Source organism: Oryctolagus cuniculus, chromosome 5, assembly GCF_051225735.1.
Source record: "Oryctolagus cuniculus isolate XC-2025 breed Fujian yellow rabbit chromosome 5, ASM5122573v1, whole genome shotgun sequence".
Classification (NCBI taxonomy): Eukaryota; Metazoa; Chordata; class Mammalia; order Lagomorpha; family Leporidae; genus Oryctolagus; species Oryctolagus cuniculus.
The window spans coordinates 124110939-124132678 of NC_142871.1; the positions used below are offsets into that span (position 1 = coordinate 124110939).

At 43.6% G+C, this 21740-nt stretch overlaps 1 protein-coding gene and 1 non-coding gene across 3 annotated transcripts in view; one reads left to right on the top strand and one right to left on the bottom strand.

Annotated features, from left to right (window-relative positions):
• Positions 1-21740, top strand: part of CLIC5 (CLIC family member 5) — a 168743-nt gene that overhangs the window by 42521 nt on the left and 104482 nt on the right. Inside the window, exon 1 of one of the 2 annotated variants that reach the window (XM_008263000.5) lies at positions 18252-18823. The exons of the other annotated variant lie outside the window; for it this stretch is intronic. Within the exon in view, the coding sequence (XP_008261222.1) occupies positions 18764-18823 (60 nt within the window). The 5' untranslated portion in view covers positions 18252-18763. Of the gene's footprint in view, positions 1-18251; positions 18824-21740 lie in introns of those variants that run through there. 2 annotated transcript variants of the gene reach the window in all.
• On the bottom strand, positions 15737-15840 carry LOC127493336 (U6 spliceosomal RNA). Its single transcript, XR_007923389.2, has one exon. It is a non-coding gene; the product is annotated as a U6 spliceosomal RNA (small nuclear RNA).

Below are 21740 nucleotides of genomic sequence, written 5' to 3' on the forward strand. Positions count from 1 at the left end.
GAATCTAGCTGGGATCCCTAGGCTTTTTCTCACAGTGCAATTAATTACAGGAAGAAAAAAAAATGATGTAAAATACATAATGTAAAACTGAGATTTCTCTGCTAATTCAATTGTTCTGAAGTAAACTCTACTTATTGTTTAGTGTACAGCCTTTCTAAAACACAAGAGTACTTCAAAAAGTTTGTGAAAAAAATGAAATTTAAAGGCAATTTTTGAAATGCATTCATAGTTACTTTCATTACAAAGTTCATGTGGGTCAGGTGTTATGGTGCACTGAGTTAAGCCACCTCTCTCAGTGCCCATGTTGGATATCAGAGTCCCAGTTCCAGTTCCACCTGTTCTGTTTCTCATCTAGCTTCCTGCTAATGCACTTGGGAGGCAGCAGATGATGGCTCAAGTACTTGAGTTCTTTTTTTAAAAAAAGATTTATTAATTTATTTGAAAGATTTACACAGAGAGAGAAGGAGAGGCAGAGACAGAGAGAGGTCTTCCATCCATTGGTTCACTCCCCAGATGACCACAACAGCCAGAGCTGTGCCAATCTGAAACCAGGAGCCAGGAGCTTTCTCTGGGTCTTCCCACATAGGTGCAGGGAATTCCTTCTATCTACACAGGAGACTTGGATAGAATTCCTGTCTCCTGGCTTCAGCCCTTGCCCTGTCCTGGCCATTGTGGCCATTGGAAGGGTGAAAGAGCAGATAAAAGATCTCTTTCTCTCTCTGTCTTTCCTTCTCTCTGTCACTCTACCTTTCAAATAAATAAATAATCTTTGTTTTAAAAAAAGTTCATGGAAAATAGGTGTTATGAAGAAATATGCATGAATATAAAAATTTTTATACCAAAACAAACTTATCTTTTAATTCTATTTTTCCACAAACTTCTTGAAGTACCCTTTTGTGTGTGTGTAGACATACCATACATATACATATACATCCATATATATGTATATATACAACAAAGATGAAATAAACATGAGCCATTTTCCATTTAGCAATCTATCTTGGACATCTCTCAATGTCATTTCCTGTGTGTCCCTTTCACGATATTCTTCACTCTACAGATGCACTGAAATATACCCAGCTAATCTCCAACTAGTGAACATTTAGTTTGAGTCTAGTTTTTCCTTATTTCAAACAATAATGCAATAAACATCCTGGAACATATTTTCTTTATTCATTTAAGATATTCCTATCAGTGAACTTTTTGGGTTATCATAAGGCCCAAATTTGTCTTCAAATTACATAGATGAAAAGCCCACTAAAAACATTGTGTCAATATACATTTCTTACCCACTTCGTAAACTTGCCAACAATTGTTTACATGTATTTAAAATTTTTTATCAATTTAGTAAGTGAGAAAATTCTCACTGGTGCAACTTTGGTTTCTTAGCTAACAGCATGCCTTTTCATGTAGCTATTAGTCCCTGTCTTCATTTTACCGTGCACTAACTCCATATCTTTTATCTGGAATCAAGGCTCACTTTTGTGTTTTCACACCTCATGTGCTCTCGTTTTCACTGTGACACCTGCTGACACACCTGTTGGCACACAAAGAGTCACGTGGCGAAGAGAGCCAATTCCACTGAGAAGGTGAGAGGTGACAGGCCCATTTTCTGTTTTTACCAAGCTATCAGAGGAAGTAAGTTAGTATTAAAAAGAAATGCTTTATAGTACTTAGAGAGATCTTCAAGAACTAGAGTGACATACTCTACAAAGTACAGTGATGGGAAAAAAATAAGATTTTAAGTATTTGTTAAATAAATGAGTGTATGTAAACATATACAATGGTAACAGACATACACCTGGCTCCACTCTTGGCACAGGGAAACAAATATAAGAAAGAGAAGCCCTGCTTTCTGTAAGCTTGAAATTGTTTGGGGCTTGGGTGTGTACAATGAGAATCACAAAGCAAGAAGTGATTCATGGAGAGAAGATGTGATGTCTGCTATTCCTGAGGATCTTAGCTCTTGATGATAACCGATACAGAAACAAATAATTTCAGTATAATAGAACAAACATGGAGATTTGCACAGCATGCCATGGGAGCAGGAACTTTAAGGAGGAAAGGAGTTAAGTTGGTGAGGAAGTACAGGGAAAATGTTTCAAGCAATATGAGTAAAAGTCTGGAGGCATAAAACAGTGGGATGTACCTAAAGGAAATCAGGCATTTTAGGATTCCCAGAATCTACACTGCCAGAGGCCAGCAGGGAGTATGAGAAGACTGGGAGCAGGTCACAAGCCAGCATATCACGCTGGGGACCATCTCCAGGCTCAGTCACGGAAGGGCTCTGAGTAAGGGTGTGGTGTGCCCTGACATGCATTGTAGAAGGCATGCTCTGGATACTGGCACAAAATGGATTTGAGAGACAAGGTGTGCGCCTGATAGAGAGAAGTTGGGCACACTCAATGACTGCTTAGGAACAGGGTGATGGAGCTGCAGTAATGGAGATGAAGAACAGAAAGTTCTCAGAGTAGGGGACTTGGTGGCTCGTTGGATTGGGGTTAATGGAGAGTGGAAAAAACTATGGACTTGGTTTTATCATTGGATAGATGATGATGTCATTGACTGGGAATGAAAATGTTGGGGAAGAGGATTGGGGGAAGAAGAATGTTAGTGCAGTGTTTCAAAAAATTTGACTTTGAGGAAATTGGGATACCCAGGGGATATCTTCAATGGGCAGTTAAATGTGCAAGTCTCTTAGAGCAGTGATAAAGACCAAGAGTTTAAGCCGACGCTGCGGCTCACTAGGCTAATCCTCCGCCTAGCGGCGCCGGCACACCGGGTTCTAGTCCCGGTTGGGGTGCCGGATTCTGTCCCGGTTGCCCCTCTTCCAGGCCAGCTCTCTGCTGTGGCCAGGGAGTGCAGTGGAGGATGGCCCAAGTGCTTGAGCCCTGCACCCCATGGGAGACCAGGAAAAGCACCTGGCTCCTGGCTCCTGCCATCGGATCAGCGCAGTGCGCCGGCCGCAGCGCGCAGGCCGCGGTGGCCATTGGAAAGTGAACCAACGGCAAAGGAAGACCTTTCTCTCTGTCTCTCTCTCTCTCACTGTCCACTCTGCCTGTCAAAAAAAAAAAAAAAAAAAAAAAAAAAAAAAAAAAAAAAAAGACCAACAGTTTAAATTGAGAGCAAGAGAATTCATTCATAATGGGTATCAAGATACAGGTCTGCATGAGCCTCTCTCATAGTTCTCTCATAACCAAGCACAACTCCCAGACAAATTCACTGTCCCTTTGAGGGTCCATCATAATGGGCAGATCTGGAATAAATTTTGGCCTGAACCTCTGGAGCCCTTTTGATCCCTAACAGGAGTGGGGAAGCCCAGCAGTGCAATTCTTTTTTTTTTTTTTCTTTACTTTTGAAAGAGAAGGAGGGGCCAGCGCTGTGGCACAGCGGGTTAACGCCCTGGCCTGAAGTGCCGGCATCCCATGTGGGCACCGGTTCTAGTCCCGGCTCCTCCACTTCCAATCCAGCTCTCTGCTATGGCCTGAAAAATTAGTAGAAGATGGCCCAAGTCCTTGGGCCCTTGCACCCGCGTGGGAGACCTGGAAGAAGCTCCTGGCTCCTGGCTTGGGATCAGCGCAGTTCTGGACTTTGTGGCCAGTTGGGGAGTGGACCACCAGATGGAAGACCTCTCTCTCTCTCTCTCTCTCTGCCTCTCCTCTTTCTGTGTAACTCTGATTCTCAAGTAAAAAAATAAATAAATCTTTAAAAAAAAGAAAGAGAATGAACTACTTGCTGATCACTTGTTAAAGTTTCCTCCCCTGAACAGAGAGCACTTCCACAGCCCCATAGCAGTTTTCTTACAGTGAAGGGAAAATTGGGGTTCACAGCTACAGATGCACAGTTAATGGATGAACAGCTGGTCTGCCACCAACAAACAATAAGATGGGTAACCTCATCTGTTACTGTAGCAGCATCAACTAGTTTTTTGGAAAATCTTTGTTAGAATGACCCAGAATTCAGTTTGGGGAAAACAATATATAGGATGGAGAATAGGGGTACCTAAAAGAATTACAGTGGTGGGTTCTGGCTCTACAACTCTATAGTACAGGGGATTTGGACAAGTTGTTTCATTTCTGTGAATCAGAGTTTCCTAATTTTCATTCAAATGGTGAAAATAGGAAAAGCCATCTGTTCTCCTACCTAGCAGGACTGTTGTTATGATAATGCAGTATTTTTGGATATCTCATGCAAATATGATTATTATTTGAAGGTGTCTGGCAGAGAGCATGCATTTAAAAGGTCTCAACATGCAGCTATCAGATGAAATGTGGCATGCATGACACTCATCCCTTTGCATTTATGCCACAAGTGCTCATCAAGAAACTACACTGTGTGTGGCACTATGCTCACTGCTAGGGATATGACAAGTGAAGGGACTTCAAATGCATATTACCAAGCAAAGGAAGCCATTCTACAAAGGTCACATACTGGATGATTCCATCTGTATGACATTTGGAAAAGGCACAATTATGAAGACAGTTAAAAAAAAATCAGTGGTTGTCCCAGGCTAGGGGTCAGGGAGTGAAGGAATGGAGCTCAGAAAATGGTTAGGATGGGAAAAATACTTTGTATAACAGTGGATCTCTGTCATTACACATATGTTCAAAACTGTGAGTTGTGCCGTACCAACAGTGACCTGTGGACTTGGGGCAATTGTGATGTGTCACCTTGGGTATACCAACTGTAAAAAATGTGTCACTCTGGTATAGGATGATGAAGAGGGAGGCTTTGCATGTGTAGGGGCAGAGATCAACTGAGAACTCTGGGTACTTTCTGCTGGATTTTTTCTGTGAATCCAAAACTTCTCCAAAATAGCTGGATTGAAATATAGAGGAGTGATGGGTAGAGTGGGCTGTATATGCCTTAGACACATCTCCAGTAGGTTACTGGGGAGGGAGGAGAATGGAAGTTGATCTCTACATAATGACAAATGGGAGGTGCAGTCATTGTGCACACCTTGTAAGCAGCTCCTTTTTATTGTCTGATATTTTATCTTCACTTGTGACAGGTGCTTGCCGACGGTCAGTACTGTTTATTGTTCAGAAGGACCCCTTTTCCTTTTTCACTTCAGGGTAAATGGCACCCACTAGTGAGCGTTCCAGCTCCCGTGGCTGCAGCCATGGGATGCAGTAAGGGGAGCTGTAGGGTCAGCACTCGCATGGCCAAGCGTGCAGCCTCAATAGGACCATCTGGGGAGAGCAGAGCAGGAGTCGGTGTTGACTGGTGAATTCAACCAGACCACTTTGGCGTGGCTGTTTTGCATCCCTCTGCCCTTTAATTTGACGACTTCCCACAAGGAGTCTGTGCCTATGAGTAAGACTGAGCTTAGATCAGCATTTTGGCCCTTTGCGCCTGAATGTCAGGAGGGCTCATTAAGAGCATTAAGTTGCTGTCTGCTGATGCAATTGCCATGTGCTGTGTTAATGGGAGAGAAATGACTAAATCTATATTCAGCTTTATTCATCCTGGGAATAACAGAGAGGAAAAAATATCAATGGTTGGGTCTCCAAAATGGCAAAAGAACAAGGTAAATATAAATTGATTTTTAACATAATTGAGTTAATTGCAGGACAGTTTTTGAAAAACATGAGATCACTTAGATAAATATCAACCTGTAAGGGTGGGCTCTCCCATTCCTCGCAAGTTCTAGTCTGGTGTAGATGCATCCACTGAGCAAAACTAAGTATGAAGGACCTGGAGATGGAAAAAGGGTCATTGCAAAGGTGTCTTGGGAAAAATGTTCATCTTTGTGCACAGGGGTGCATCACAAGAACTATGAAGAGTAATTGAAGAGGCCGGCGCCGCGGCTCACTAGGCTAATCCTCCGCCTAGCGGCGCCGGCACACCGGGTTCTAGTCCCGGTCGGGGCGCCGGATTCTGTCCCGGTTGCCCCTCTTCCAGGCCAGCCCTCTGCTGTGGCCCGGGAGTGCAGTGGAGGATGGCCCAGGTGCTTGGGCCCTGCACCCCATGGGAGACCAGGAAAAGCACCTGGCTCCTGGCTCCTGCCATCGGATCAGCGCGGTGCGCCGGCCGCATCGCGCTGGCCGCGGCGGCCATTGGAGGGTGAACCAACGGCAAAGGAAGACCTTTCTCTCTGTCTCTCTCTCTCACTGTCCACTCTGCCTGTCAAAAAAAAAAAAAAAAAAAAAAAAAAAAAAAAAAAAAAAAAAAAAGAGTAATTGAAGAAAATATGAAGAGCGAGGAGCCAGTACACAAGTTCTTTCCTCTCAATGACTTCCTGCCAAATCCACGTGTACCCAATGGAGCCATCATCATTGATTTATGGTGTAGCTTTCTCACCTTTGGAAAATTCCTAGTCAGATTCTCTCTGAGGATGTATTGCAATCACAGAGAATAGAGAGGAAAAGGTGAAAGTGTGGCCCTTCGCTCCCAGTGTAGAGCTCAAAGAGATACAGATGAGGGAACTCGTGCCAGGCCTCCAGTTCCTCATCCATAAAATGCTGTAGTCTACCTCAGAGCCCTCACCCAGGCCTTCTCTCATGCTTTCCTCTCCAGTTTGCAAATGCCTGGCCCCTGGTTGTCTTTCAGGATGGTTCTTCAACGTCGTCTGTTCAGAGGGGCCTTCCCCACAGCCTCCTGTGAAAAGGAGTTTCCTTCGCCCTCCTCCCACTGTGGCTCTTTATCCTAGATCCCATTAGTGGAGTTTATCACAATTGATAGTTACATATCTATTTCCTTGCTAATGTGTTTGCTCTGTCTCCCACAATGGATTGCAAGACCAGCCCCTTCTGAGCAGTGTCAAGCACAGAGATGTTTGTTGAATTTCACTGGATTGAGTTAGTCAAAGCACTTTGTGCCTTCTCCTTGGAAGAAGGAAATTGAAGCAATTCCAGCTAATACTCTATGATTTTCTGTCCACCCAGTTTGTGGGAGAAGAAGCAATCTTCCCCACACATCATAAAGGATGGCACAGCTGAGTAAATTGTAGGACAAAAGAGAATCCAGCTACCTCCCTGAATATAAATGAAAGAGAGCCACGGGTTATGGTGTTGCAGAAGCAAAGTTCTTCTATGCCTGCCTCACTTTGACCAGGTAATAGCTCATATTTTATTCTATTTCTCTGTGATCCAACAAGGAAATATATGTAAAGAAATGTTAAATCCCAGACATGTTCTTAGAATCCTGGAGGGGGAGGGGACTTTTCCATTGCTGCCCCCACCTCCAGGATAGATTAGTTTAAAAAGAGTAAGAATTCGGGTTGGATCAATTGTAATTTTCTCAATAATATTCTAGGTCTTTCTGGAAATAATGCCTTATGTAGGTCAAAGAGCTCATGCCTTGGCAGGTAAGAAGTCAAATATAAGTAAAGATCACCTAGCATTCCATTCTCTATCTGAAGCACTTTCTTTTTTTTAAGCAATCCAGTACCTAGCCTTCAACTTTCATTTTGGCCTTTGTTACTTATCTACTGTTTTGTCATGTAAACACCTTGATAATACAATAATACTAACTAGTGTTCCTATATTGAGGTCATTAAAAGTGGCTATTAAACAGGTCTGGATTCAAATCCCAGCCCTAGAGCTTTGCAGCTTACTGACTGATCTGTGTGCATCAGCTTCTTCATCTTGAAGACAGAGTAACTGTAGTAATGACCTCATACCTGGGTTGCAATGGGATTAAATGAGATGCTACCTGTGAAATGCTTTGTACAGAGCCTGGTTTATATAGCATGTGGGTGTGGAAGGGTGTGGAATTTCTTCTTTGTTCCTTGTTTATGGATCAGGCACTGTGTTGGGTGCACTTTGGGTATTAAGCAACAATCTCACTTGAACTTTACAAACTTCAGGGATGACAGTTAACTCTATTTTACAGATAAAGAAACAGACTCAGGGAGGTTGGATGACTGAACTGCAGGGCTAGACAATCTTGAATTCAGAACTTCTGGGCATCCGTCTAGGCTCTTTTCATTATACTGTAAAATGTTCTTCATGTTGAATAAAATTGATTCACAGAAACATTGATTTTTGGCTTTTAACACTTTCTTCTTGTGCTATCTTTGATTACCTTAAATCTAAGCAGATAGCCTTTCTCTGGAATTTTGCCAATTTACAAGCATATTTTTACTTTCATTTTGAATGTGAAAACCTGCAAGACTACATGATGTCTTTATGAAGAGCTGGATCTCTGAAAATAATACTTTCATCATTTCAGGATGTGTCCGCCTTTCTAAAGTGTATTACCATTCTTTTGACTCAGCTCCACCTTACACTTTCCCAAGGTCTTTTTTTTTTTTCTATCATATAGACCATCTCTTGCAAATAGACTTCTTTATTCTATCCAGGTTCTAACTGGTGTGAAGATACATCTCCAGTTGGAAACATCAGAAAACCCAACTAAAGATGGTCTGAACCACAAACAGATTTTACTGACCATTAGAACTAGAGATTCTAGAAGTATCAACTGTCAGGAACCAATGAGATCCAGTTCACTCAGACTAACATCAGAAGTTGGGCTGCTCTCTCCCACCGGGAGGCCCTGGTTTTCCTCTGTCAGCTTCCTCTCAATCAACCTCTGCCTTCCTGGTGATAGAACAGTGCAAACAGCTCTGGATTCATATCCTAGTTTCTCCCTAAAACCCACACAATGAAAAATGATTTCTTAAACACATTTCTGAAAAATATCCCAGAATTGAATCTCAGTGAATCCAAGTTAACAATGTGCTCATTTTGAATTAATCACTGTTACTAAAGCTTGCCATACTCTGATTGGACAACATAAGTCACCTGCCCACTCCTGAAGCTCCATTGGAAGTAATGGATTGTGAATGGACAGTAAAGATCTTTACTAATAGGCAAATGGATTCCAGTTGTCAATAGTGATGAATGTTGCCTTGTTCTTTCAGCACTTTAATCTGTTTGGTCGTGGGCATTTGCCCATTTCCTTCAAACACTCTGCATTCTACTTACAGCAGTATCAATGATAGCTTCCCATTCCCAATGTTCCCAGTGTTCCTCCACTTGCTTCTTCCACAACCTTTGCCTTCTTTAACACCATGCTGTTTTTGGAGTTAGTAATTTTTTGGTCAATTGGCATGATGGGCCTGTTGGCCAAAGGAAAATAAAATGTGTAGATCAGAGTAACACTGATCAACACTCAGGGTCTTTCTTAAAAAATGCTATTGCATGCATTTACTTTGGATACCTTCCAAGATTTTTTGAAAATGTATTTGTGTAATGGTTGTATTTTTATATGATCTTGCCAGAGCTAAGGTAGAACCTTGGCCATTAAGTGAGGACAATCACCAGGAAGTAAATCCTGCCAAAAATGCATGATGATGCAACAGAACATAACCTCAGATTGCTTTTCTCTTGCCTTTTGGGTCCCATGATTTCCTTGCCGTAGGGCTTGGTATTTTTTAAAAAATGCTTATATGTCATCTCTTTTTTATTTTTTTTATTTTATTTTATCTTTTTTTGACAGGCAGAGTGGACAGTGGGAGAGAGAGAGAAAGGTCTTCCTTTGCCGTTGGTTCACCCTCCAATGGCCGCCACGGCCGGCGCACTGCGCTAATCCGATGGCAGGAGCCAGGTACTTATCCTGGTCTCCCATGGGATGCAGGGCCCAAGTACTTGGGCCATCCTCCACTGCACTCCCTGGCCACAGCAGGGAGCTGGCCTGGAAGAGGGGCAACGGGACAGAATCGGCACCCCGACCAGGACTAGAACCCGGTGTGCCAGCACCGCAAGGCGGAGGATTAGCCTAGTGAGCCGCGGCGCCAGCCTATATGTCATCTCTTGATCCCTGTGCATTTTCTTTCAGTCTATCTCTGGGGATCTCTAAATTTAAGGAGGATTCTAGAATATCCAAACCATTCATTTGTTTTCCAAGATCCGGAATTCATTCATTCCACCAATTTGATAAGCAATTTTTAAAATTTCTAGTACCACCCCAACCTCCCCAAACTGCATCCTATTCCACGTTAACACTACTGACTAACAATGGAGATATCTGGGTTAGAATACCAGCTCTGTTGTTTAAAATTATCCTTGAACAATTACTTAGACTTTTTAAGTCCTTGTACTTGTCTGGTAAATGGGATTAATAGAACTGTCTTATGTGGTAATTATGGAGATGAAGTAAGCTAATAACAGATTCAGGGCTCCCAGTACACAGCTGATTGTTAGTGAATGTTAATTATTATTATTATTATTACAGAAACTTTTCCTATGTTTAAGTGCAAAATTAGAAACCTGGTTAAAAAAAAAAACCTACCTGATGTAATGTATATTTCACTGATAAAAGGGCAGAAGTCTATATGGAGAAGTGCCAGTTATTCATTGATTGATTGGTTCTGTCAATAATTATTTCTTGAGCATGTCATACTCTACTGGGTACATTCTCCATTTGTTTACAAATATGCAGCCAGGATCTGTTATGATCTGTGAGTCATGCAAAGAAACACAAAACTGGATTCCTGTCCTCAGGAGCTTCCACTCTTGTGACAAAGACATGACCCAACCCACGAAGGAACCATGCGGGAGCTAGGACTGCCCATCATCAGAAGGTGATGTGCACACTGCATGTGCTCAGGGCACTCTAGAGAAAGCACAGCAGCATTTGTGGTGTAGAGGAAACCCTCAAAACACTGAAGGAGTGAGCAAAAAGTGAATCAGTGGGATGAATGACAAGGACTGTTGGCTTCCATCCCACCCACCTCCAGGCTAGGAGGCTGTTGTGGGTTTAAAGATCACTAGCAATGGGGGTCCATCCCTTGGGCACACTAACTTATAAAGGAATAGACAGAACTAGCAATGCACCCCAGTCCTTCACAGCCCAACTTGGGACCTGGGGCAATCCCTCCAGGACTCACCTCCCTCTGTTTATACCCTCTTGCTCCTCCCCCAGAGAAGCAATGTGACTGGTGCCTCCCCAGCTTTCATCAAAATCTACCAGTCCCCTCCGCTTAAACCTCAAATCCTTGAGATTATCTGAAATTGTCTCTGTAGAGAATGTAAGAGTGGGACAATCTAGTTTAATTCTTATAGAAATCACTGGTACCCTGGACAGGGTGAATGATCTAACTCAATAGTGTAAGGTACATAGAATTGGGGCTGGTGATTAATGATACACTTATGCTTAAGTGCCGACAGTACTTGGGTGAGCATCTGAGATCTTCACACAAGGAGTACCATTACTGCAGTGCAAGTCCTTCAGCATATATACTCTCCCTGTCTCAATATGTATGTTTTCCTTGTTTTAGTTTTTATATCAGTTGAGATTTGTTCTATTGTATTGATTGCCTATAACTAGGAGCACTGGGTCTCAGAAAATAGTGATTTTTACATTTCTTCTTTTTTTTCTATGAATAGAAAATATAATTTTATTTTATAACAGTTTAATTTCTTTTTTATTTATATACAGATAAATTTATTTATTCTATTTTTCTATTTACATTGTTTTAATTTATATTAAATAAAGGTTCATGTATTTCATATACACAGATTTAGGAATATAGTGATACTTCCCACCCTACCTTCCTTCCAGCCCATACTCCCACCCTCCTTCCCTTTCTTACTCTTTCTTTAATTTTCACATTTCTGATATTCATGGTAAGATGAGATTTGATGTTAGAGATTTGAAACAAAGGATGTATGGAAAGAGAATGTGGAAATAGACACTGGTTGCTTTACCTTTTTAAAAAATTATTTAAATATTTTGATCATTTTTTATATTTGCACACAGAAAATTTACTTTTGGGGGATATACAGTTTCTGTGTAATACTTTGTAATTTATAAATACTGTGTAATTTCTGTGTAATACTTTATGTTTTAACACATATGAGATGGACTTAACCATCACCCCGAAGTGGATACAGAACAGTGCTATTACCTGAAAAATTTCCTTTCTGCTGCCCACTGATTGTCAAACACACTCCTATTGCAAACCCTAGCAGCCACTGGTCTCTCTATCCTGATAGATTTTTCTTCTGCAGAATGTCACAAAAAGGAAACCATACAAGGTGTAACTTTTGGAGAACACTGGCTTCTTTCACTTAGTAACATGCATTTGAGATTTATCTGTTTTGCACCCATTAGTAGCTGTGGTACAGAAGCACTGCAGTTTGTTTATTCATTTATTCTTGAGAAGCATATGAGCTGTTTCCAGTTTAGGGTGATAATAAATAGTGATGCTATACACATTCATGCACAGGTTTTTGCATGAAGTATGGTTTCATTTCTCTAGGGTAATACCCAGGAGATAGTAAGAGGCCAATTTTCTAAGTATAGGTTTCACTTTCTATGAAATTGTCCCGTTGTCCAGAATGACTGTACAATTTTCTGTTTCTACCAACTCTATATGACAGCTCCAGTTGCTCTGCATTCTTGCTAGCATATGGGACTCTCATGAGTGCATATTTTAGCCATCCTCTAGGCATGTTGTGCTAACTCTCTTTTAATCTACATTTGTCTACTAAGTAACGTTGAGCGTACTTTCCATATGCTTGCAAGAATTTGCCATAGGTTTACCATGTTGGTAAGGAATCTGTCCAGATCTTTCATCTGTTGTTTTATTTGGATTATTTCTCTTCTTATTTTTAGGTTGTGAAAATTCCTTACAAATCCTGGTGACAAAACCTCCATTTCTTCCTCTTCTCAATTTTTGGAAGAGATTGTACAGAGTTAATGTTATTCTTTCTTATTTGTGTGATGGAGTTCATTACGAGCTTTTCAACTATGAGTTTAGTGTCTTTAATAAATATAGGACTATTCAGAGTATCTGCTGCTTCTTGAGTGATTTTTGTTAATTTCTGCCTTTCAAGATTTAGTCCACTTCATCTAAGTAGTCTCATGTATGTACAGAGTTGTTTGTGGTATTCTCTTATTGTCTTTTGTACCTGTGGAGTTTGTGGAGATATCTCATCTGTCAAACCTTACATATTGGTAACACTTATCTCTCTCTCTCTCTCTCTCTGTAAATTTGAGTTTTTCAATTTTAGTGACCTTTTACAAAAACCAGTTCTGGTTTCATTGTCTTTTTTTCTCTGTTTTCTCTTTTTTAAGTTCCATTAATTTCTATTTTTTCATTATCATTTTATTCCTTTTGTTGCTTTGTGGTTTTTTTCTAGTTTCTTAAGATGAAAGTTGGGGCCAGTGCTGTAGCGCAGTGTGTTAAAGTGGGTTTGAGTCCTGGCTGCTCCACTGCTGATCCAGCTCTCTGCTATGACCTAGGAAAGCAGTAGAAGATGGCCAAGTGTTTGGGCCCCTGTACCAGCGTGGGAGACCCAGCAGAAGCTCCTGGCTTCGGATCAGTACAGCTACAGCCATTGTGGCCATTTGGGGAATGAACAGAAGATAGAAGACCTCTCTCTCTGCCTCTGCCTCTCTGTAACTCTGCCTTTCAAATCAATAAATAAGTCTTTAAAAAAAAAATAAGATGAAAGCTTGGACTATTGATTTGAGATATTTATTCTTTTCTTTTTTTAAAGATTTATTTTTTAGATAAATCTTTATTTTTATTTTTATTTTTTGACAGGCAGAGTTAGACAGTGAGAGAGAGAGAGACAGAGAGAAAGGTCTTCTTTTTTCCATTGGTTCACCCCCCAAATGGCCGCTACGGCAGGCGTGCTGCGCTGATCCGAAGCCAGAAGCCAGGTGCTTCCTCCTCGTCTCCCATGCGGGTGCAGGGCCCAAGCAGTTGGGACATCCTCCACTGCCTTCCCAGGCCACAGCAGAGAGCTGGCCTAGAAGAGGGGCAACCGGGACAGAATCCGGAGCCCCGACCGGGACTAGAACCCCGGGGTGCTGGCGCCATAGGCAGAGGATTAGCCTCGTGAGCCGCTGTGCTGGCCTAAAGATTTATTTTTACTTATTTGAAAGACAGAGTTACAGAGAGAGAGGGGAAGAGACAGAAGTGGGTGGGAGAGAGAGAGAGAGAGAGAGATCTTCCATCAACTGGTTCACTCTCCAAATGGCCGCAACAGCTGGGGCTGGACCAGGCCGAAGCCAGGAGCCTGGAACTCCATCTGGGTGGCAGAGGCTTGACCACTCTAGCATTCCTCTGCTGCTTTCCTAGGCACGTTAGCAGAAAGTAAGCAACCAGGACTCATATGGGATGCTTGTGTCACGGGCAGCAGCTTAACCTATTGTGCCACAACGCCAGCCCTTTATATTTTTGTTTTGTTGTAAGATTAGTTTTATTTATTTGAAAGTCAGAGTTAGAGAGTTTTCTTTTCTAAAGTAAGTGCTTCATGTATAAACTTACCTGCAGGCCCTGCTTTAACTGTATCACGTACATTTTGATCGGCTTGTGTTTAATTACATTCAGTTCAAAATTTTTCCACTGTCCCTGAGACTTCCTTGTTGATCAGTCAGTGTCTTACAGGGTGTTGTGTAAGTCCCACATATTTAGTTTTCTGGATATCTTTGGTTATTGAGCTAATTGATTCCATCATGTCAGGGAATCATACTTTGTATGATTTTGTTCTTTTAAATTTAATAAGATTTGTTCTGTGACCTAGAATATGGTCTGTTTTGGTGAAGACTCCATATACACTTAAAAATATTGGATATTACATTGTTGTCTGGATGGGATATTCCATAAATTTTAATTAAATCAAGTTGGAGAAGTATTGTTCCATTTTCTTCTCATTGTTTTGTTGCCTACTCGAGCTCTCAATTACTGAGAGAATGAAGTCTCTATCTATAATTGTCTATTTTTCTTTCTCCTTTTGGTCCCTTCAACTTTTGTTTCATTTACTGGGGCTGTGTCATTAATTATATGTGCATTAAAGTCTGCTATATCTTCTCAGGGTATTGACTCTTATTATATAATACCCTTCTTTATCCCTGCTCCTTTTCTTGTCCTGAAGTCTGTTTTGTCCTATGTTAACAATCACTGTCGTTTTTTTCACTTGTGACTGCATGGCAGGGCTAGCCCTCCCACCTTTTAACTTTTGATTTTTTGACATTACTGTGTTTTAAGTGAGTTCTGTAACAGCGTATTATTGGGTCTTGAGTCTTTTTTTTTTTTTTAAAGATTTTAATTATTTATTTGAGAGGTAGAGTTACAGCGAGAGGGAGAGACAGAGAGAAAGGTCTTCCTTTCATTGGTTCACTCTCCAAGTGGCCACAATGGCCGGAGCTGTGCTGATCCGAAGCCAGGAGCCAGGTGTTTCTTCCTGGTCTCTCATGCAGGTGCAGGGGTCCAAACACTTGGGCCATCTTCTACTGCTTTCCCAGGTCATAGCAGGGAGCTGGATTGGAAGAGGAGCACCAGGGACTAGAACCAGCGGCCATATGGGATGCCTGCACCACAGGCGGAGGATTAACCCACTGCGCCATGGTGCCAGCCCCGGGTTTTGAGTCTTTTTTTTTTAAATCTCATCTTTTAATTGATGTGTTTAAATCACTTAAATTTTCACAAGTATTGAAAAGGTTAAATTTAGGCTTAGCATTTTATTGTTAGTTTTCTATTTGTTCTCTTTTTCCTCCATTTTCTACCTTTTGGATTATTTGAACAAGTTGTTTAAACTTATCTACTGGCTTCTTTTCTTTTTTACTGTAGCTTTTTGTATAACTTATTAGTTATTTCTTTAAGAGTTACAATGTACATCAACTTTTTTCAATGCACTTAAAGTGAATATTGATCACTTCAAGGAAGTGTATAAACCTTACAACTATTGTCCTTTCTGCTTCAATTGCCATATCATTTAATCTAAATATATCAAACCCTTATCATATATGTTATTATTTTGCTTTCAACAACCTTATGAAAACACAGGTATTACACAACTTTGCATGTCATCCTTTTATCAGGCTTATGCTAATCTTCTCCTTGTGGTTCCAATTTAGTATAGGTGCTGCCAAAGAAAGCAGTGAATATGCTTTTGAACTGCTATCCCAGTAAAAATTTATCCAAATCTTGTACCATTTTTGTGAAAGTGTGGGCTGAAATTAGTAGTACAGTGTTTTTCTCTGAATGAAGCTAGGATTGATTCCACTTATGCCTTGATATTAGAAAGTAGAAAAATAAGTCCTTTTATCTTAATCTAAAGCATCACATGAAATTAAAAACTAGAAATGTCCATAGAAATAGTTGATAACCAAAGTGAACTCTTACTTTTTTTTTTTTGTCAACATGAGGGTTTATAACATCAAAGCTACAGGTTTATAATATCTAAAGGGATGTCCAAGTGGGAGAGATTTTCTAGAAACTGTAATTAAAGGTGAACTGTCTCATATCATGATAAACAGTAGGTTTTGGAGAAGAGAAAATGAAAATTAACCCTGCCAGGTTTGGGATTAAGGAGAGGAAGGTTATACCACACATTGTTTAGATCATTGCCAAGAAAATAATCATTAAAAATAAAACCTCATGGGCATTTCATGCATGAATTTTATTTACTTTGGCCACATTGTTATTAAGATGTTGTGCACACTCCAGTGCATGGAAGTGGTGCGCCGATGCATCACAGTGATGGCACCTGTCTCCGGCTGTAACCTTGGTCCTTCCCCAGAGTATGCAGTCATTGGCTCAGGAAGTACAGCTGTGAAGGTGACTGTTTATCTAAAGGCTTTAGTGATGTAAGCCTGAAACCAAGGGGGAGGAGAGCAATTAAGCCTCACTTTGATTAAGCTGTTGTGTACTAAGTACAAGTAGGGCTTGGTGACTGTTTTCTTGGGTGAGAAGGAGACATTTGCATTTGGAGTCAGTAGGCAAACAGCCTGCTATAAAGAGGGGTCAGGTACCTTGCCACCTTCGTCTGACCCTGCAGGAAGGTTACACGCCTGTGCCTTTTGCTCCGTAAAGCCTTTCCCTCACTCCACATCAACCTTGGGAAATAGTTGTCTACCAGCTAGTACTTACATTGCCAATTCATGTGTCTGCTTTAGTTGTCCTTTCTCGTGACTGTCATCCTGAAACAAACTGTGAGACCAGGATCACATCTTTGTGTCACCAAAGTGACTCGGACAAGTCTGCATTACATTTGAGAAGCAGTCAGTAAAGTAATCCAGAGCACAGGCTCAGTCTCTCTAGGTTCAAATCCTGACATCACCATCCTAGCAGGAGGACGGGAGAGTTGAAATACTCCAGTCTTCTGCTTCCTCATTCGTAACACTGGGCTCATGTCACTATTTGTAAGAGCCAAACAAGTTAGCAATTTTACCTGGCACCTAATTGTACTACCACTTTTTTTTATTAAGTAATTCATTTTTTCTTAGAAAACTGTGGAAAAATAAATATTGATAAGTAAGGAAAGGTAATGCACCGACAGGATTAACTAAGGAAAATGAGAAGTTGACAAAATTTGGGGTACAAAAGACTTAGTAAGTATTTTTAACTATTTATTTTAATCTTATTTATTTATACATAAAGAATGGGAGTGTATTTTGGTGCAACCACTACAGAAAACTAGCCACAGTGTTTATTAACGACACTCTCTTACTCTATGATTCAGCAATTCCACGTCTATGCACAAGAGAAAAATGTCCATGGTTCCAACCAAAAGGTGTTTAACAGAGGTATCCACGGTAGGTCCATCAAGAGAACAGATAGAGACGTTGTGTCAGTGCACCACAGAACACACAGACCTCACAAACACAGCGATGAGCAAACGAAACAGACATCAGGTTCCAGGCACAACTACCCTATGGTTTTATGAATCAGGAACTGGTTACCCTGGTGGAGGAGACGGAAGCAGAGAGGAGTGAGCAGGCAGAACTTGTGAGGGCTAGTGCCAATTGCAGGTGTGGGCTCAGACGATATTAATTCACTGAACACCTCTGGAGCATGCATTGTGCATGTGTATAAAACTTCTTTAAAGAAAGAGAGCAGAAATGAAATCATATTGGAAATTAAAGAAGGAAAAAGAAAATGAAAAAAGGCGGGTGGGGTGGGGTGGGGTGGGGGGAAGGAGGCCAGAGGCTGAAAAGCAGGATCCTTGGCTCCTGCTGCACCTGCCAGGTTGGTCCACCCCTTTGCCTTACAGGCAACCCCTGTCTTGCCCTGCTGTTCCTCCTCTGTGCCCCACTATTCGCTTAGCTGGAGGACGGCAAAAACCCTGTGTTCCGCGATGTCTTTCCTTCTGCCCTGCTGTCCACGCCCTTCTCGCCTATGAGCATCCCTAAGGCTGGGACACTTTTCCAAGTGGGAACAGCAATGGAGTAACTTGGAAGAGCTAACATTTCATCAAAGAAACATCAGTATTGGAAGTCACCTTTTCCTCTCTCCTCCCCTCCTTTCCCCTCCTTTCCTCTCCCTCCTCTTCCTCTCTCTCTGTCTCCCCTATCTCACCCAGCATGCCTTCTTGGCCTTGGTGGTGGTGCCTGAGCCAGCCCTGACCACGCCTCCCACCCTGCCAGGCCGTGGGGCGTGGGCCAGGTCCTGACCGAGGCCGGAGCTCGCGGGGTGTCCCCACGCAGTCCCCGCCCGGCCTGACCCCGCCCCGCGGCCGCAGGCTATTTTGGGCGCGTTGGCGGCAGCCGGATCGCTGACAGCCGCGGATACTGTGACACCTCTCGGCGGCCCGGCACTTGTTGCTTCCAGGACCTGTTGTCATCCCTTAACCTCCTTCCTTCCCCCGTGCCCCCGGCCCCTCCTGACTCCTCTGCTGCTCCCGTAATCACCTGGGACACCGTTGCCCCAGTTCGAGAAATACACGATTTAAAAGAAAAGAAAAGAAAAACCTGCCCTGCGGAGCCCCGCCGTGCAGGAGCCGGAGCTTAGAGGGCTGGCCCCTGCGCTGCAGAGGTGGCGCCTCCGCGGCCCGGGACGGTGGCCCCGGGCGCCAACAGCACGATGGACTCGGCGACAGCTAACGGGGACGACAGGGACCCCGAGATCGAGCTCTTCGTGAAGGTAGGTCGGCGTCCGGGTGCCGCCGCACCTGCAGTGCCTGGGGCCGGACTCACGTGCCCCGGCGCCGATCGCTGTGGGACTCGGGCTGGGGGCCTTTCTGGGGGCCAGGACCTCGTTCCGGGAGCTCCAGGGCAGCATGGAGCGAGGGACAATCTGACAGGTGGAGGGCTGCTGGGAAAGGTGGCCCGCGGATTTGTCAAATCTGCAGCAGGAACGTCGGTCGCCGCTGGGGTCGGGAGCGCTGCCGCGGTGCGCCTGGGGCTGGTCCAGGAGGACGTCTTGGGGTGTAGGGAGAGAGCAGGAGCCCGGAAGGACGAGTGAACCTTTCTTCCAAAATGCCAGGAGTTAAGAGGGAAGGAAATCTTGGGGCGGTTATCTCCGGCAAAGACAAAGACACACATTTCTTAAAGTCCTCTTTCTTTCTTTTACTCAAGAGTTACCGAAACGCACACAGGTGTTTTCTTGCTTTGTGGCTTGCAAAGCAGAAAACAAACCCTCCACCCCACGACGTTATTAGCCGGTCGTAATGACCGTGATGCAGGTAGTGTTGCGGATGCGAAGCAATTGGAACGAGAGAGCGAGGTACCTCCCAGGTCACCTGACACAGCCTGGAGCTGAAGGAAAAGTGTGCACGTTAAGTGGCCTTGCTCCCCCGGGCAGGCACAAGCTGACATGAAAGCGGCTACACTGCGTTCGCTGCGGGTAGGGGGAAGCTCGGCGGGCGAGCCAGGCGGCGCTCCCCGCGCGCCGGTGTAATGAGAAGGAAACATTAGATCAGTGCTCGGTGCCCACACGGCAGAGGCAGGGAAACCTGAGGCCAGCGGGGACTCGCCTCTAGGGCAGCCGAGAAAGAGCAGGGAGACCTGGGGAGGGGCGGCGGCAGGCTGCGGGAGTGCCCGCGCCTTTCACAAAGGGGCGAGGGCGGGGGGGATACTTCAATGCAAAGTTTCCCTCGAAATATGCAGAAGGCAGAGAAGGGAAGAATCCTTGGTATCTGTCAGGGATCTCAGGGCTGAATTTAAAAGTCCGTAGACTGGGCAACAGGTTATTTTGCCCAAATGATCCCTATCTACATGCTAATTAAAAAAGACTTTTTTTTTTTCCCTTCAAAACCTATTAATGTCTCCAAAAGCATGGATAACTTCTGGTCTTCTGTGTCTTCTAAAAATAACTGTAAAGTCCATCGCGACTGATTCTCTGCTTGGAAAGGGTCCTGTGTCCTCTCTCCCGGCTGACCCCAGAGGTTTGATAGAATCCCTCTGCTGAGTTTACCATCTTACTTGTATTTCAACATGACACCTGTCATTCAGTGACCCTTGCTCTTTTCAGCCCATGGGCTCTCTCACAGTAGCTGCTGTACCCCCGTTAGGTTTCTGGGACCCCTCTGGGCAGGACATCCACGTTCCCTGGCAGGACATAGACAAGGCCATATCCTCCCCGAGGCTGAGCAGAGTGGGGTGGTGGGGGCTGTGCCCAGTGCTCTGAACCCCTGTGTCTGGGCTTGCAGGTTGGAGAGTGAATAGGAAGAGCTTTAACAAAGCGATGAGTCTTGCTGCTGTCCTTGAAGAAAGCTGTTCTAGGACTTACTCAGATTCCCCAGGACTGCTTGCAAGGTGTCAGGTTCCTGGGAGCTGTTTGAAACATAAAGTGGTTTTTCAGAACCGCAGGAGCCCTGGGCCCTATGCCTAGGTATGGAGACCACTTCTACCTGCACCTTCAGGCTGGTGGCTTCGGAGATTTTCTCCAGTTATATGTAAAGCTCAGGGCACAGCTTCCAGTGCCCCTTTGCAAAGAATTCTAAAACGCTCGTGTTGTCTGTTCTCGCTCCTCTCTCCCTCTCTGTCTCTGCCTCTCTCTCTCAAGGAAAGAATTCATGACAGCCAGGCAGCAAGCCTCCATGCCTAGCTCAGAAACCAAATTGATGTGGGGAACAGAAAAAATCAGATAAGAAAGCTATTTAGATGCTCCCCCTACCCCAGCTGCACTTCTTGAGCTGCTTGTTAGTTGGCATTTACAGGGACAAGCAAAGACTTGAACATACTGTGATAGAAAGGTGCCACCAGGCCTTGAACTCTGTCATTTTAAGGAAGCAAATGTCCTGATTTACAGAATCAGATTTCTAAAGTTGGAGGTTCTCAAAGCTATAGGATTCCCATAAGAAGAAAAGCCTTCTGTTGATGGTGTCAGGTGACTGAGGTGCTTTTGCAAGGCTGGGCGGGTCGGTTTCTATGAAGCTTTCCAGGCAGAGCAGACTCCACCCAGAGTTAGGATGTTGGCCATTTTCAACACCCCCTCGAAAGGCCCTCCCAACCTTACCTGTCCACCGGGTCTGGCATTCCACACGGAGGTCAGCCAGTGAATTTCAAGGCCACGGGACTCTTTGCACCTGTGGATAAATAGACATTGTCTCTAACCACAGCTGCTGCCATTGCTGCTAACCATCATCATCTCCGTCATGAATGGCAGCATTATAGGACTTAAGAAGCACCTTCAAATGCCTTCTCCCACTCAGTCCTCAGCACCCTTGCTTATGAGGGTTGGTTCAATCGTGAAAAATAGAAATACACCTGATTCACAGTGACCTCGTGCAAGTCTAGGCTGGCGGCGCACCTGGTGAGTGGCAGTTTGCTCTCCTTGGAATAGTCCAGGGAAATACGGATGCTGGTGAAGCCCAATTTGTGGCTGGCTAACACCTGTGTTCAGAGAGGGCCTGAGAACTGTCCAGAGATAGCAGCCTTCAGACCCAGTCCTCAAATCCAGCAGGGTAGGATCTGAATCTCCTGCTCTTTTCCAAGCTCCCATTTGTCAGACATTTGTGTCTAATTTTACTCGTGAGACCCTCCTGTGCCATCCATGATGATGCTGATTTACAATGTACAGGTCCATGCTAATGTGCTCATCCCTGCTAAGCCCTCCA